This window comes from Corvus cornix, chromosome 5 (assembly GCF_000738735.6).
Source record: "Corvus cornix cornix isolate S_Up_H32 chromosome 5, ASM73873v5, whole genome shotgun sequence".
NCBI lineage: Eukaryota > Metazoa > Chordata > Aves > Passeriformes > Corvidae > Corvus > Corvus cornix.
This window is the reverse complement of record NC_046335.1, coordinates 31,453,243-31,469,496: the sequence shown is the minus strand read 5'-3', so window position 1 is coordinate 31,469,496 and position 16,254 is coordinate 31,453,243. Positions and strand designations below refer to the sequence as shown.

The 16,254-nt window shown below is 39.8% G+C and overlaps 1 protein-coding gene across 5 annotated transcripts in view; it reads right to left on the bottom strand.

The window, feature by feature from the left end:
* The window catches only part of LOC104684213 (neuroendocrine protein 7B2), a 45,151-nt gene extending 29,325 nt beyond the window's left edge, over positions 1-15,826 (bottom strand). The window contains exons 1-12 of one of the 5 annotated variants that reach the window (XM_019283399.3): positions 15,585-15,826; positions 13,110-13,180; positions 12,685-12,781; positions 11,923-12,173; positions 11,318-11,478; positions 11,064-11,210; positions 9,098-9,172; positions 8,281-8,448; positions 6,916-7,051; positions 6,491-6,599; positions 5,561-5,708; positions 2,514-5,169 (exon numbers count right to left, since the gene is read on the bottom strand). In XM_019283399.3, coding sequence (XP_019138944.1) covers positions 3,587-5,169; positions 5,561-5,708; positions 6,491-6,599; positions 6,916-7,051; positions 8,281-8,448; positions 9,098-9,172; positions 11,064-11,210; positions 11,318-11,478; positions 11,923-12,173; positions 12,685-12,781; positions 13,110-13,180; positions 15,585-15,713 — 3,075 coding nt within the window. In that variant the 5' untranslated portion in view covers positions 15,714-15,826 and the 3' untranslated portion in view covers positions 2,514-3,586. Of the gene's footprint in view, positions 1-214; positions 445-731; positions 840-2,513; positions 5,170-5,560; positions 5,709-6,490; positions 6,600-6,915; positions 7,052-8,280; positions 8,449-9,097; positions 9,173-11,063; positions 11,211-11,317; positions 11,479-11,922; positions 12,174-12,684; positions 12,782-13,109; positions 13,181-15,584 lie in introns of those variants that run through there. The other 4 variants (XM_019283403.3, XM_039551975.1, XM_019283411.2 and 1 more) reach the window with 4 other exon arrangements.
* Between the last annotated feature and the right edge of the window lie 428 nt (positions 15,827-16,254).

The window sequence follows — 16,254 nt, the reverse complement described above, 5'->3', positions numbered from 1 at the left end:
ACCTAGATATATTTTGTTTGCACTTAAAGACAAAAGGCTTCCGACTTTATATGCATCATCTTTCCCACCTGAAGCAAATAGGTTTTATTTATTTCCTTGAATCCCTTTCACTAAATGGCTGCACAGTTTAGTTTAATTAGGAAAAAAAAAAACCAACCCCAAAGCCAACAACAACAACAAAAAAACCCCAAACCAATAAGCAAGTACCACTTACTGTCCTCTGAGAGGCTGAATTTTAGTCAGAATGCTTGTTTTCTTAAAGCTCCTTTCTCTCTCACATCAGAGACTAATTAAAACGCATCACTTCCAGTCGCCTGGATAAACAAAAGCCCCTCGAGTTGCCCTTGTCTTCCTTAACACACCCACAGCTGCCTGATTTCTCCACGCCAGAGGTTTAAAGATGCTCCAATGCTCCAGCCGCCGGCGCAAGGCACCTGGAAACGACTTTGAGGCAAAAATGGCTGAAATCCCCAGTGCTGGGAATATTCCCTGCTACGCCTGTGCGCGGCTCCCCCACCGCACCACGCTCCCCCCGCAGCCCTCCCGCTCCATCAACCTCTGCAGCCTCCGTTTCGAGGGAAAAAATCTGCTTTCTACGCACCATTCCCCTGCCCTCCGCCGCCCGCACCGCCGCGCCCCTGCCCGGCTGGGCCGTGCTCCCTTCCCTCCTCCCGGCCCCCGGGGCAGCTCGGCAGCAGCGCGGAGCCCCCGGGCCGGAGCGCCCCGCTCACCTCCCGCTCCCAGCGCGGCTCTGCGGGTGCGGCGGCTCCGCGGCCGCGCATCCTCCGTGCGCAGCCACGGCCTCTCACCCCCCTTCCCCCGCGGCCGGGAGCTGCTGGGCCGATAAAGACACAAAGACACAAAGCTTGGAGGGATATTATAAACCTCCCTTTTTAATTTCACACTCTAAAAATAAACCTGAAGGGATTGGATGGATTAACTGTTACAGAAGTAAGATACTACATATTCGTGGGAGAGTATCCATCTTCCTGCTGTGATTCCTGTCTCCGGAATAATACGATCAATGGTTTACTTATGGGATGATAGTGTTACCTAGCTGCAGGTTTACAGAGTAGCAACATGGCAACCATCTCCAAGGATTTGCAGGTAAATGTCTCCAGATTATGCAAATCCAGACACATCATCCAGAGCAGAGGTTACTAAGAAGACAACTACAAAAGGATCTTGCTAAATGAAGTCTCTCATCTAACACAGCACTTGGCAAAACGGTAGCCTCTAAAGGCTATTCTATCTATCACATCTTCACTGCTACTGACAGGAATGTGTCACATCCCAGTTTAGTATAGCTATCCCCAGAAAAACTCTGAGATTATACCCCAAAGACCACAACAGTCCCATGAACTACACTTGCACATGTAGATTACTCTCTTTTTGCTGGTCTCTGGTACATTATACAAGCTGTAACTTGCAGGATTAAGCAGTAGGAACTTCCAGTTGGCATCTACTGTTTCTTTCTGCAGAACATAATCAACTTTATATAAAGGGATGTGTGTCCAAACTGTTCTGCAAAACCTCTAAAAACAACCTAAACTTTGACTTTTTTTTTTTCTGCTACAGGTTTCTTTGTCAGGGCCCTAGCAAATTCCCCCTAAGAATCTAAGTTTAGATGTTTCAAGACTAGCTCCCATTGATGATCAAAAGTAGCTTACTGCTCCATACAGGAGCATCGTTATCAACATATCAACATTGTCAAAGCTGCATTGGCATTTGAAACAGTTGGTACATATTAATAATCTCAAGTCTTACTCTTCCAAGCAAAAATCAACATGACACCTCACTATTACAGGAGTCAGACCTCATTTTCTTCCTGACATTGCCTTTAGCTCCTGTCTTATTTCTAGCTCCTACCTCCTTACATCAGCCAGGACAGCTGGAAGTTGTTTTGCTGATCCTTATCTACCTCGGTGAGATGATCCAGAACATGGTGCTCTGGTGTCTGCATTTAGCCTATTTAGGGATCTGCCAGCACCAGCTGAAGGCAGAGGGTAGGAGTACAGTGCCAAGAACAGGAGCTTCCTCTTTGGATGGTGGTGAATTGCCATATATATTCACTCCTTCATGAAACTGAAGCTTCCCATCCTTAACCACAATACCAAGCAATCCTATTAAGATCTCCTCATGGCTGGCTCCCTGGTATTAGATTTTACAGTAATGTACCAAGAATGAGGAGGTTTCCACCAGATCAACCAGCTGAACCAATTAAACTTGCAAGTTGTTGGATACATGGGGAAGGAGGCAGGGAGCAGAAAAGAACTATTCTTTTGATTAACATACCATTTTAAGAAGTTCAGACTACTGCCGGTAAACTATGTTGCACCATGCCTTTTGCTAGTTGTGAGAATCACCAACATGCATCTAAGATCAACAAAAAGGACAGCCAGAACAGATTTACTTCTGGCTTCAGTATTTTCAGACTTACTAATTTTGGTGTCTACAGTCTGCAAGTAACAGCACATTCTAACCTTCCAAGTCATTATAGAAGAACAAGCTCAGAAAAGGGGAAAAAACGATGGTTTTATTAAAACCAAAAGTATCCAGTGCCTCAGCTCTAACCTTTTGCCAATAAGCAATTCACACATATAAAAAGCTAACGAACAGTTTCAAGTGTTTACTCTTAAATAATTTTACAACTGATGACAGACAAACAGTTTTCATTCCAAAAGATGTAAACATTTGCTTGTGCAAATCAACCTTTAACATACTATGGCTTCTTACATTTGTCTCTTGCAACACTTTCAGCATATAAACCCAGCTTCTGCACCGCTTAGTTAACATAATTCTACAGCTCTAAAAATAAGTTAAAACTCCCCTCTCATATTAAGATAAAACATTTTACTACTCACAACTGAAAATACTTAGTACCTACTGCAGAACACATCGCTGGATGAAGTTGTAAGACTTTTCAATTATTGAATAAACGGCACATTTGTTTTCCATGTGTTCTAATAATTCTCCAGTGTGTGTGCACACATGAATTGTATTTTGATATTTACCTACTCAACAAGGAAAATATGCTCCCAATTTACTCCAGTAAAAATAAGAAACATTGTCTCAAAAGAAATAGAGCTCATATGAGGTCCAACTTAGTAGTATCAAGGGGTGCTACAATACACTTAAAACTAAAAAGTAAATTTAACTACTAATACGCAGCATCAAAACACTTCCTTTCATATGTCCGTTAGTTTTATATTAAACATTCGAGAAGCTGTTTTTAAACTTGATACTTTATCAAAATACTGCAAGAACTGTTTTGGAGATGAAGCATGTTTTTAAAAGCTGAGATAATCAAAACTTGAGATCTAGCACAAACATTTGTAGAAACAGATTATTTTTGTTTTATAAGTCAAATTAATTTAGTTGAACTGACTAGCATTTACAGAAGTTTCAGTAAATGAAGAAAACCTCAATATAAAACGAATTTCTATTTGTACATCTTCACAACTCATTCATTTAAAATAAATGAAAAATTACAAATAAGAAGAGCTAAAAAAATAGTCATACAAATTTAGATTTTTCCAAAGGTTAACCAAGTTGCGAAGAACCCATTTAGCCGTCACATTTGATCTTATAAGTCTACTGGCTTTGCAGTTGGCAGTAGTTTTACTTCAGATATTGGATTCTTTGGGGAGCCTCTGTAACGAGCTCTTTCTTTTCCTGGAGCACTTCTTGCAATCATAGATTTTTCTGAGGCAGCACCTGGAATATTTATATTTGCATTAACTTTCAAACTGGATTTAACCATTTCATGATTGGTTAGATCTTCTAGAACAGACTTTGATGGATGAACTTTTTGTTCATGGATCCCAACAGTTCTGACAGAAACATCAGGCTTTTCTGATGGATTTAATGGCCTGCAACATGATTTAGAAGTTAAGTCTAGCTGCTTATGAGCTACAGAAACTTGGTTACACGTGCTTTCACTCCTGCGCGGCAAACGCACGGAATTCTTCGAGGGCTTTTCTGTGCAGGGGAATAGTGCAGAATCATAGCTCAAAGATTTAACAAGTGGTGAACCAACACTGCTTGATTTAACCGCCTGAGAGCTTACAGATTGTCTGTTAGCCTCCAAAAGGGAATTCATTCTTCTTACAGACTGTCTAACTGGAGTACGTTGAAACTTCAGAGGTGGTTTCGCTTTGCTTGCAGAATTTGGATCATTTAATGAAAGCTGGTTGAACCACTGTATGTGGTCAGAAACCTTTCCGTGGTCAGAAACAGTCAATGTTTTAGTTAAAGCTTTATCCAAATTTTCAGCTTTCAAGTACTGGTTGCCTATTTCATTTTGTGATTTAGGCAATTGCGAAGCAGGAAGCTGTCCTGCCAAAGAAGGTTTAGCAGTACCCTCTTCCAAATCACAGCACTTTACCATACAGCTTTCAGCTGTTTGTGAGTGTATTAATTCTATTTTCTCTTTTCTTCCAGAGCAATCTAATTGGTGTAAGTCATCTTGTGTTGAACTGTTCTCAACAGTCAACTTATCTTCCTTGGCTAGTACTTGAGGCATAGGAAGTTCTTTTCCTTTTTTTATATCTGTTTTTGGGACCTGAAGTTCAATCTCAATAGAAGTTTTGAAGTTTCTTTTCTCCAAAACTTCAAATTCCTCTTTTTTTGATTGCTGTTTATCAGCAGCAGAAGATTGATTAAATTGGTGCAACAGCTCTCTGGATTTTACATTTACTAGATTTTCAGAAACTTCTTCCACTAACGATTCTTTTGCTGAACTGAGCCCTGTGGGACATGGACTTTCATTTAATACTTCACTTGCTACAACTGAGAGGGATGATTTTTTATCACCTATCAAATTGTGAAGAATACTCCCAGATGCAGAGAAGGCTTGCTTAACTTTCAATAATGTTTCTGCAGTTGAATTGCTTTCGTCTTCACAAAGTACAAGCTCCAGGTTGTTGTCTTGTTTGCTTACAGTTGCAGATTTGAATTCATCTGGAGTAACTGGTGGCTTTCCAAACACCAAAACAGGTTCTGAAGAGCTGACTCCCATTTCAGTGTGTCCTGGCAGCATTTGCTCATTCTTGTTGATCACCTGAGAATCAGTAACAGCAGGACTACTCCATGACATTCGGTGATCTACTTTATTGTGACATTTTGGAGTTAGCAAGTTTTCTTCTGATTTGCTTACATTCCTGGAACCTTAAAATAAATACCACAGTGTGTAAGAATAATTTATTGTGATTTTAATAATTATAGACAAAATTCTTACTAGAAAATAATTACCAAAGCAACACTGAATTTAAAGATGCTGTTATGCCCTTAATTTCAGAAATGTGAAAAAAGGTTATATTATAAGTGAAATCGTGCATCTCCTCTCACTTAACTTACAAAAGAGAACTACTAAAATATATTAGAAACACAAAAAGCTTGTTCTAAACCAATTCTTTTTCCCCAGAAGCCACTAACATACAAGGTACTTTTGACTTATCTACAAGCATACTTTTAATCCAATTGCTTTTATAAAGTTGCATTTGCAAAGTTAAAAAAAGTAGACCTTTCCCCCATCTAATATATTTAGTTAGGTAGTTACCTTTCTTAGGGAACTTTTCATTGACATATGGGCTGAAGAGTACATCTCTTTTTGCACATTCAGTTCTGCTTTCCAAACCTTGCTGACTTGCAAGACGCCTTCCAATATTTTCTGATCTATTGCCAACTGTACATCCTGATACAATATTCTTGAACAAACAAAAAGTGTTAATTGCTTTTATATAAACTTGTAATTTGGAATCTCTTTTACAGAGGAACTTTCAGGAAACTGCTATGCAAATCAGCCACAGCAGCCTTTTCTTGGCCATACTTCATCTTGCCTTGATTCTCTGTAGACCTAGATAGGGAACAGCCTCCCTGCAGTTAATCACACTCTGAACAGAGTGACTGTGCACAGGCTCTGCAAGGTCAGAAGCTCAGGAACTGTGAGACCCACTGAGCACAAGTGTGGTGGGTTGATCCCAACAAGCAGGCAAGCTCCCACCCAGCCACATGCCCACTTTCCCCATTCCCCAGCAGGATGAGGAAGAGAATTGGAAAGGTGAAATGGAAAAAGGGACACACACACACACCACAGACAAAAAACCCCAAACCCAGACATGATGCAAAGGTCACTTACAACAAGCAGAACAATTCTCAGCAAGCCTCTGAGCAGTGGCAACTTTCCATAAATTATCCCTGTCCCAGTTTTACTGGTGAGCTTAACATTACATGGCATGGAATTGCTCCTTGGTCAATTCAGATCAGCTGTTCCCTCCCCTCAGCCGCATGCCCCATGCCAGCCAAACACATTACAAGCTGATCAGTTACTGCTATGCAAATAAACCTCAGGTTTCTTGTACGTGACAGCAAGCAGGTCCAGTTAATCCTGGGATTCCTCCTTTACAAGTATGTGCTTCCTGATACTGAAAAGTAGTGCCCAAAACTTTGGATTAAAATCTGCACTCTAACTACAGGACTGGGTACTTACCATTTCTCTATTGCTTTTCCCCAAACCAAATTTCAAGCGTAAAGACCTACGAACCATTTCTTTTCGGCTTATCTTTGGAGAAAAACAACCTGTCTTTCCTGATTCAGCCCTGGAAGGACAGAAGGGAAGAAGGGACAAACTTTTTAGGAGGGCAATGAAAACAGCCTGATACTTGTTTACAGTTACTTCCTCCAGTTTTACTTATTTTATTGCCTTCCTGGTAACCTTTTTTTAATAGACACAGGAAGCTACTATACCAGATCTTATTTTGTTTTGAGCTCCATTTTGCAACATCAGAAGACCTGGCGATTTTAAGATTACAAAAATTTACCAAAACCAATAATTTTAGATACAGATAGAGGTCATCATTCAAGGGGTCTAGACCCATCTTTCCAATTTATCTTTAGGTTTTGAAAGTTAATTACCTGTATAGCTTTTTGCTTGCAAGTCTTTTGCTTCTTCTATTACCCGAACTGGACACATGATTTTCACCCATGGTTGAAGGAGATAGTGAGGTTTGTGATGACTCAAGACAGACACAAGGACTTGCTTCAAACTGAACTACAGGGACAAAATTATATTTTTATGAACTTAAAATAGTCACATTTTTTCAGATAAAGACTTAAGAGTTAACACAATAAAGAACATGTTTTTAAACAGCACAATTTTTTTGCTTATTTTGTGGAGTGCTAGCTTGAAATTATTTTGACTTCCACTTTAAAATTAAACAAAGCTATTGCTTGTAGCATCCATAAAAGTGGCTGGAATGCAATTAATTACATGCTACAGATATGACTACCTCAAATAAGTTTCCACACTGTTATCATCAGATCAATTCCTCAAATTTAAGAGTTCAAGAAGAAAAATTAGTCAGTCTCATTATTATTTGCAGTGTGGTTTTTTTTACATACCTAGCCAGAAAAGCTAAAGCAACAATGAAGAAAAGAGTTGCTTTTTTTACTACTGGACATTTTATGAAACACATGCATCACTGCTATCTTTATAAAACATCGTTGCCTTGGTTTGCTTATCTGTAGAAACAAGTATTTCATGGAGAACATGAAATGATTTAACAAAAAAAGCATTAAGTTTTATAACACTCCCTTGGGGGGGGGGGGGGCGGGGGGGGGAATCTAGCAAAACAGCCAATCTAGAAATTTCCTTTCATTCTAACTTAGTTGGCACCATATTAAAGAACCAAATGAAAAAAAGACAGGATTTTCAGAATAGCCTGATGGTTGGAAGCACTCAAGTAGAATACAGTGGTGCTAAAGCCCTGTCAAACAAAAGTAAAATTTTCTCTAGAGTTTTGAAATTTAGCATCTAGAGAAAAAACAAGGGGTGATGGGACACAAGAAAGAAGCTTTATAAAAGCAACAACTACATTTCACAGAGCTGAGATCAGCTATTTAAGCATTTAGGAGACAGAAGGCTACAACTTTCAAAAGATTGGAAGCATAGGCAGTCTTCACGGATTTGTGCACCAAGATAGAAACAGGAGTATAACCTGACTGATACATAGGGAGCAAAAAAGATAAAAGAACATCAGAATTGCAAGTATGAGAGATTAACAGAACAGAAAACAAGAAAGAATTCGGCTTTTGCTCAATCCATGTAACATGAGTCACCAAAGACTATAAACATACACAATTTACCAAGATGGGGAAGTAGTGCCAGGAACACTTCAGTAATGAGCATCAATGACTGTCTAGCAAGAACAAAAGGCTCTACTCTTAAATTAAAAGCCAACAATCACTTCAAGCAGCAAGGAAAAAGTGATGGCACTGTACCTGATGCTGGTGTTGAGCTGCTGTTAAAAATGCTACTTGGTAAAAACTCAAACGCAAAACTATGCTTAAAAGATCGTCTCTTCTTGCTGGACAAGCCCTGAGAGCAATCAGTTGGAAGTTTACGCTTGGTGCTTGGAGTAAGAACCACCGGAGTCACTGATGAAAGGACTGAAATTAAGAAAACCAAACTTGCAGTAACAGCTTAAAAGGTAGAGAGTTTACTAAAGTAAATGGTTGTTTCGGTGGTTTTTTTTAACTCTGAAAGAAACTTGTTGCAAAAGCTTAGCCAAAGTGCATGCATTTTGAAGAGGCAAAGCAATCAGTATAGCTTAGGGTTTGGTTTTTCATTTTGTTGGGTTTTTTTGCAAGTTTAGAGTACCAGAAAGGAAAATCCAAACCCATACATTAACAAAACAATACAGGTAATTAGGAGGAAGTAAATGTATAGTGATCTTCCCTAAGTTTTAGAAACAGTAAGCATGAAAGAATTTTAGTCCTCGCAGATTCATTCCCAAGATGATAAAATGCTGCACTACTGCACTGAAGCCTTAACTAAAAAGTGCAAATCTGGTTGTGCAATCCCCACAGAGCTAAACCACACAGCCCACTACTGCAGTCATTGTAGCTGCTCCAAGAATTACAGTAAATGCAGTATCCTCAATAAATATGTATCTATATTCCATTTTAAACCATTTAAATTTAATCACTTATCTTCAAATAAGTTCTAATTCTTCAGTTTAAAAAATTGTTGACTACAGTTAACAAATCCAGAGGGTACTGCATGGGCTTTACTCAGTACAAATACACCAATACCTACCGCTTCTGTCTTGTTGAGGTGTAGTGGAGGGTGTTCTGTTAGATTTAAATTTATTCAATGCTCCACTAACAATATCTGAAATGCAAGACACACCGAGCAATCAAATTTAAATGTGAAGCTTGTCTTGCTCTGTTTTCAACTCAAGTTTAACTTGTATTTCTTTTCAGGGAGAAACAAAGCAAATCAGTTTAAATGGGTTTTATGTACAGAAAATCATAGCCCAGATCTTCCCACCAACATAGTTTTTATTGCTTTCACAATAGCTGAAAAATCTATTTTCCTTAATATAAAAATTATTAAAAAAAAACAAACTAAAAACCCAACAAACAAAAGAACCCCCCCAAAAAACCAAAACAACAACACCCCCCAAAACAACAACAACCCCCCCAACAACAACAACAACAACCCCCTCCCCCCAAAACAACAACAACAACACCACCACCCCAAAACAACAACAAAAAGCCATTCTGCACAGACAACAGAAGTTTCTTGTAGAAAAGTCTACTGGTCATTATAAAAGTATATGCCTTCTGATTTCTTGTAGGCAAACCTAGACAGTACCCATTGAGATCTTACAAAGTCTCAGAGACCCTCACTTTAATGGACTAATGGACAGACAACTTGAAGCTGTAAAGCTTTTAGAGCTTTGAAGTTAGGTCCAAAAAAGTATGAGATTTTGGTCTTACAAAGAAATAATGTAAAACTTTTCTGTGAACTATGTGCTTTTTTGGGGGAGTTGATTTGTTTTTTTTAAAAATAAAATTAAACACAGCAGAGTATACACATGAAACTTTACTAGTTTTCCTGCTTTTCAAAGTACAAAATTAAAGTATTTTTATCAAGTGTTTTGCAACCTACAGTTGTATTTGCATGTGTTTGCAGTGAAGCTTAGCAAAATACAAGGTGGTAGTACTTATTTTATGGTGTCTCATGGATATCACATAGTTCTTAAAGACATATTTGAAAACAGATCAAGTATAGTAATCTACATCAGGAGAAAGACAAGACTCTGCCTACTATCAAAACCTATTCTACAGGACTACCAAGTTCTAACTGTTTCTCCTCAAGATGTTGACTTTCATGTTTATCACTTTGCAACTCTGGGATGGTCTCTCTTCTTCAGAGCAGAGGAGCTCAGTACACAAAAAAACCATGCCATGGCTAAACATACAATCACACAGCTTTAATTTAAACTACTGTCAGGTTTAATACTCCAGGTACATGAGCTAAATAAGTACCTATGTTTTTATACCAATGCATAAAAGATCACTTTGCAGTGGATTTGAATCAATCAAGCATATATGTAACCATAGTATTTCCTGTAAGAGAGTGCAGAAATGAGATGATACCATTTGATTGTCTGTATCTGGCAAGAAACTCCAACTCAGCCCTGTTGAAAACTGAAAAAAGCCTCACCCCAAATCCCAGATCCATGCTACCAGAGCACACAGTATCCAATAACATCCAATTTAGATTTACACTTCAAACCACAAGTTAACTACTCTAATTCAAAACACACCTGCCATTTGCATCCCTGCTTTCTCATTACCTGACTTATCAAAGTATATATTAAAGTATCATTTCAAAATTAACAAAAAAAAAAAAAAAACAAAAAACAACCCCAAAACAAACAAACCCCCACAAAAACCCAAAAAACCCCCCAAAAAACCCCTTTAGCCCTCTGGAACAGCCCTCTGAAGCTGACTCCAGAAAAAGCTAGAATATTAATTTGGCTACACAAATCCAAACAAAACCAAAATAGCTTCTTTAGTAGACAAGAGACTAGAAAACTCTGAGTAAATATACAATAATGTGATTACTGAAGTCTTATATAGATCCTGCAGATCAAACCAAATCAATTTTGCAAACATCTGTTCTGCTTCTGGAAGAAGCAAGTGCTTAGGATCAGACTACCTGAAGTTGCAATTCCATTTTTGGTTTTGAAAGTTTCACAAAGCACACCTACCCCCAACACTTCGGTGCCTCCTCCTCTTACATTCACTGGGAGATTCATTCTCACTGTCTTCATGGCCCCACAGTGAGGGTGTCGATTGAAAGACATCAACACCTAGCATTGAAGGAATCTTTTCCAATATAAATTCTGGTACTTGTCCTGGAATAGTCGAGAAGTATTTTTTTTGATTATTCTTAAAAGTTGAAAAGAAAAGCCGTAGACAGGTCAGTGCAACGAGACATGCTGATAAGCATTTATCATCTTACCGATTTCTGCCGCATGGTCAATAAGTGTTTCCACGACTGCAGCTTGCAAGCGAATTTTTTTTTCTGTACTAGCTGACATCTTTTCATTTTCATTTGAGTGCAAGAGGTTGGGAGCAAAAATCACTGCCAGATTACTGCTATCCATTCTGTTTTCCTTGGATCTTTACAAGAAAAGGGTTTTTAAAATCAAATTATCACAACATAAGCAGAGAAGAAGACCAAATAAGACAAATGCAGTTAGAAAAATAAAAATGGATTCATTCACTGGAGTGCTTACATAACAAGATTAATGTATAGATTTATGCATTCCAGGCCAGATAATTTCACAACTATGTTACTGAAATCAAGAAGTTACAAATCCCCTCAGTTTTAGGGAATGCAAGGTATGGTAATTCTGCTTTACAAAGCTTGAACAAAGTCAAGTCTCCAGTTAATTAAGGTTTCATAAAGAAAACCTTGGATTTATGAAATAAAGGACCACAACTGAATTTAGTGAGTATCTGCAGATGTGAAAGTTAAAATTGCAAACTACTCACAGGAAGGTACAGCACTTGCCTGGACAGAGAAGTGGTTAAGGGAATTACAAGCATGCCCTTTACACTGACCTTAAGGACACAGTTCTCAGAAAGTTGAAAAAGTATCTCAAAGCTGCAATTGTTCTGTCAGCCATCAAACAGGACAGCAACACAGTCGCAGTTTTCTTCTCATTTCCAAGCTGCTGAGCTTTGAAAAGGCCTTCCTGCAGGTGAGGTGGAAGGATGGGTTCAGGCAGCTCTCTGAAGAACTGTTTGAGAAGCCCTGCAACATCACATGGCAGTGCAGCTGAGAGGCAGTTTTCACCTTGATCCAGTTTACTCTGAAATTTTTCATAAGAAACATGAGTTAAAGTCTTCAACATATTGTCGGATTTCTAAATGTAAGCAGTAATGCTCTAGCCCATGTCACAACAGTCACATCTTCCCCATTGTTAGTTTCAGTCATGTTTTACCCAACTACATTATCTATAATGAGGCACAGGCAATGTTGTCAGACCATGTGTGTTAATTTACAGGTTCCCCATCTTCCCTCCACCAGGGGAGCATTGCTAAACAAATATCCTCATAGCATCCAGTTTGCACAATTGCTAATGAGTTTGTTCAGTCCCAAACTATTCTCATCACCTGGAAGGAGAAATATTTAAAAGAAAAAAAAAAAAGGGAACCATGTCAGTTGCTGGACTAGATCTCCTATCATTTCTAAAGGAGGCAATGTTACCAATCTACTTCCAGTATTAAAACTTGAATATGACTGAAAAGAGGCCAAAAATTAAAACATGCTCAAGTGAAATGCAGCTTATTAAGAAAAAAAATAACAGCTTTAGAGATTACCTTCAAAGCTTTTAAGCGAACAAGAGATCCAGACTTTCTGAAGAGTCCCTCAGTATGAACATGTTCTTCCAAATATTCACAAGTATCAACAAGAAAGCTGAGAAAAGAACAGAAACATACTTCTGATGCACACAATAAAGCTGGGGTTTTTCCCAGAAAAACTATTTCACCATTTTTTGTAAAACTTAATACATAGAATAATTTCCCCCAATGAGAAGAATATAAAGAAATACAACTGAATGAGAGCTGTGGTGCTGAATTCCCCATCTAACTTCTGCATCCCTCCTTTCCCAGATGGAACTACTCTTATATCCCCCAGAAGCTCTAGCAGGCATGGAACAAATACTACACTCCTTCTGACAAGGGTTCAATACTAGAAAGAGAGCAAAGTAAGCACAAAATCTAAATATACATTGTTAATTTACCTTGGAATATAACCATATTCTGGCACAAGTGATTGTGGCAACGCATGAAAAGATATTCCAAAGATTTTACCCTAAAATACAAAATTCAAATAATGTTACTTGAAAGTTGATATAATTATCAACTACATCTTAGAAAAAAGCGCACATGCAACAAGTAAACATAAAGGTAGTTAAGACAAAAAACAAAGTCTTTCAGATAAGAGATATTGTCTGGAAAAGCACTGTGATCTCTAAAGATCTAAAACTATGCTAATTCTAGTTACCAGGTAACACCCTAGATGATTGTGAAAGAGTAGAAAGGTTTTCTGCAGTACATTTTACACTTCTTATTTTACAAGAAGTTAGTTTTCTTATAGGACTCCCAAATCAGTAAGGATATTAACCAGATTGTTTTGGAATCTCACCTTAGCTTTTCCAATTGACTAAAATCTTTTTCTTAAAAATCAACATGAGACAATTGAAATAACTTTTTTTAAAAAAATCTTTTTCTTCATCTCAGACTCAAGACTGCTCTTTTGGGAAGGATTAAACTCCACAGAACAATCTAGAAAACTGTTCTGAACCTCATATTTAGCATTTGTACTTAAAAAACTGTTATTTCTACTGCCTAACAGTAAGACATTAAAGTGTATTACATATTAGAAAATAAGCAAATCTCAGTCATTACTGATGTTCACCTACAGAATTTTTTAAAATGTTTATCTGAGGTTGCTACACAGTTCTGTCAGTTATAAAAGCCCACATTCCTGTGTAACACCTTATACTTTTATTTTTTTTTAAATTCATATTTACAGAACATGCAAGCCAGTCCCTCTCCCAACCAGAAGAGGACTGGGATCATGCCCAACTTGTTCTTAGAGATGAATGCTAACTCTTAGTTATTCATAGCTGAAATTCAACGTGCTGTCCATGTTAGGAAAACAGTTAATCAGTAACTAACCCATTAGACCACAATCTAATCTGTCCTACAGAAAGCAAATATTACAGAGTCAGAAAAAGAAGCAACACATCTGTCCTTGTGCTCCAGGTTGCTACTAAAACTACAAAAAGAAAATTAACTCCAAGAGAAAATGTTTTTTCTGTATGTACAAGATTACATACTAGAAAATTCCAGCGGTTTGGAATGCAACACTTAAAATTCTTAACTGATATGCTCACCTCACTAGGTTTTGTTTGAAGTATCAGAAGTTGTTATTTAATTTCTTATTAAGAAATAATAAAGCTAGTAATATTTCTGCTGTTCCCTCACAGCAGAAATAAGACATCCCTTGGCAAAACAAATGTTATTCTGTAGTTTTTCCTACCTTGCTCAGTAGTTACTTAAGTACAGATTTTCTTCCTTGCATACAATTTAAGCACTACAGACAGCAACGCAGACATCTTTTATCAAGACATACATACGTTGTTCACAGTTCTCATTGTCTTCCCTTCGAATGGAAAAAGAAGGGAAAGTCTAGAACTATATGTTTGATATTGACAAGGGGAAGAAAACTAATTCTAACTTTACTCTTGCTTTCTCCCTTTCCAAACAACCGAACTCAAGTACATGTTTTCCCAACTTCTTTGGCTTATATTGACCAAGGATTACTGCAGCATTGTGTAATATCTTCTCAGCCTTACAGAAAGCTGTCTGAGGAAGTTCAGTTGCACAGAGATCTTGTTTAGAACTTGAGAGTGGTCCACACTTCTGAAATTAAAAGAGTCTACCAGAAGATCAGTGCTCTGGATTGGACTTCAGTGCTGGCATCCACTATAATACTTCAGTTTTAAATAAGAGCCCTGAGACAGAAAACACTTTTTTCCTTCATCAAACTCAAAACAGGTATTTAAGGTAATAGGACAGATTTCATTCTTGGACCACTGGCATATCAAGGCCAGAGCTGTCTTTGCCAAAATACTTAGTTATGCCTTATACTAAGAAAAGGGCAAATAAAGCCCTTCAAATAAAACAAAAATCTAAGAAAACAAGAAAAATACATAGAGCTTTTAGAAACAACACCGTAGCTATATTCCAAGAAATAATACAATTACTAAGATTGGAATTCCGTAGTGAGTGACATCAATCACAGTGAAGCATAAAAAGCTCTTGCACGGATCAGAGCGAGCTGGTGTGTTTCAGTGGCCAGCAAGTCCACGGACAAAAGAGGAACACATCCCGTTCGCCATCTGGCCCGCGCGGCAACACGCGAGTCCCAAACTGCCGGGGGCGGGGCATCCAGCGCCACCGAGTCATTACCTTCTCCAGTCACAACACGGCTGTATGACGGCCCCATGGAACACTTGCACGCTGAGGGAAAGGGAAAAAAAAAGCTCTTTTCCCCACTGCAGGAGGTGATGCCCTGTTAGGATTACGGGAATGGCACTGCTACCGCACCCGGCGCTCCCGGCGACAGGACCAGTCCCTGGACCCATGTGAGCTTTGGCTCTGCCCTGCCCGGGAAGCCGGAGCCCTCCGAGCTACCTCGCCCCGCTCACCTCCGCCGCCGCCGCTCCCGGCGCCTTGGCCACCGCCAGGCAGCTCCCACTCTTCACCTTGATCCCGTACGAAGCCCGGAGCTCCTCCAGCACCGCCAGCCGCATCAGCCTCCGCCTCTGCTCCGCCATCCCTGCGCCCCCCACCCTCTTTGCCTTGCCCTGCTCAGCGCGGCGCGGCCCCGCCGCCCCTCAGACGCCGCCGGCCGCCATCGCGGCCCCGCTCACCGCCCGGCTCAAACCCAGCGCGCGGCCCCGCCCGCGCCTCTGATTGGGCCGTTTGCCGTTCGAAATCAGGCCCCGGCCGCCCAACGGCCACGCGGGGCTGTCCCGCCGCGCCTGCCTCCGTGCGCCGCCTCTCAGCCGAGCCCGGCCAAGGCCCCCGCGCGCCGCCCTCGGGCGATCGCGCTGGCTGCCTAAGCGCTAGGAGGGGTGGAACATTGCGAGCGGCTTCCTCCCCCAGTCCCCACATCTCCATCATCCCCCCCAGCCCATACCCCCTCCTACTTGAGTACTGTGTCCGGTTCTGGGCCCCACAGTTTAGGAAGGACGTTGAGATGCTTGAACGTGTCCAGAGGAGCGCAACAAGGCTGGTGAAGGGCTTGGAACGCAAGCCCTTTGAAGAACGGCTGAGGGAGCTGGGGTTATTTAGTCTGGAGAAAAGGAGACTCAG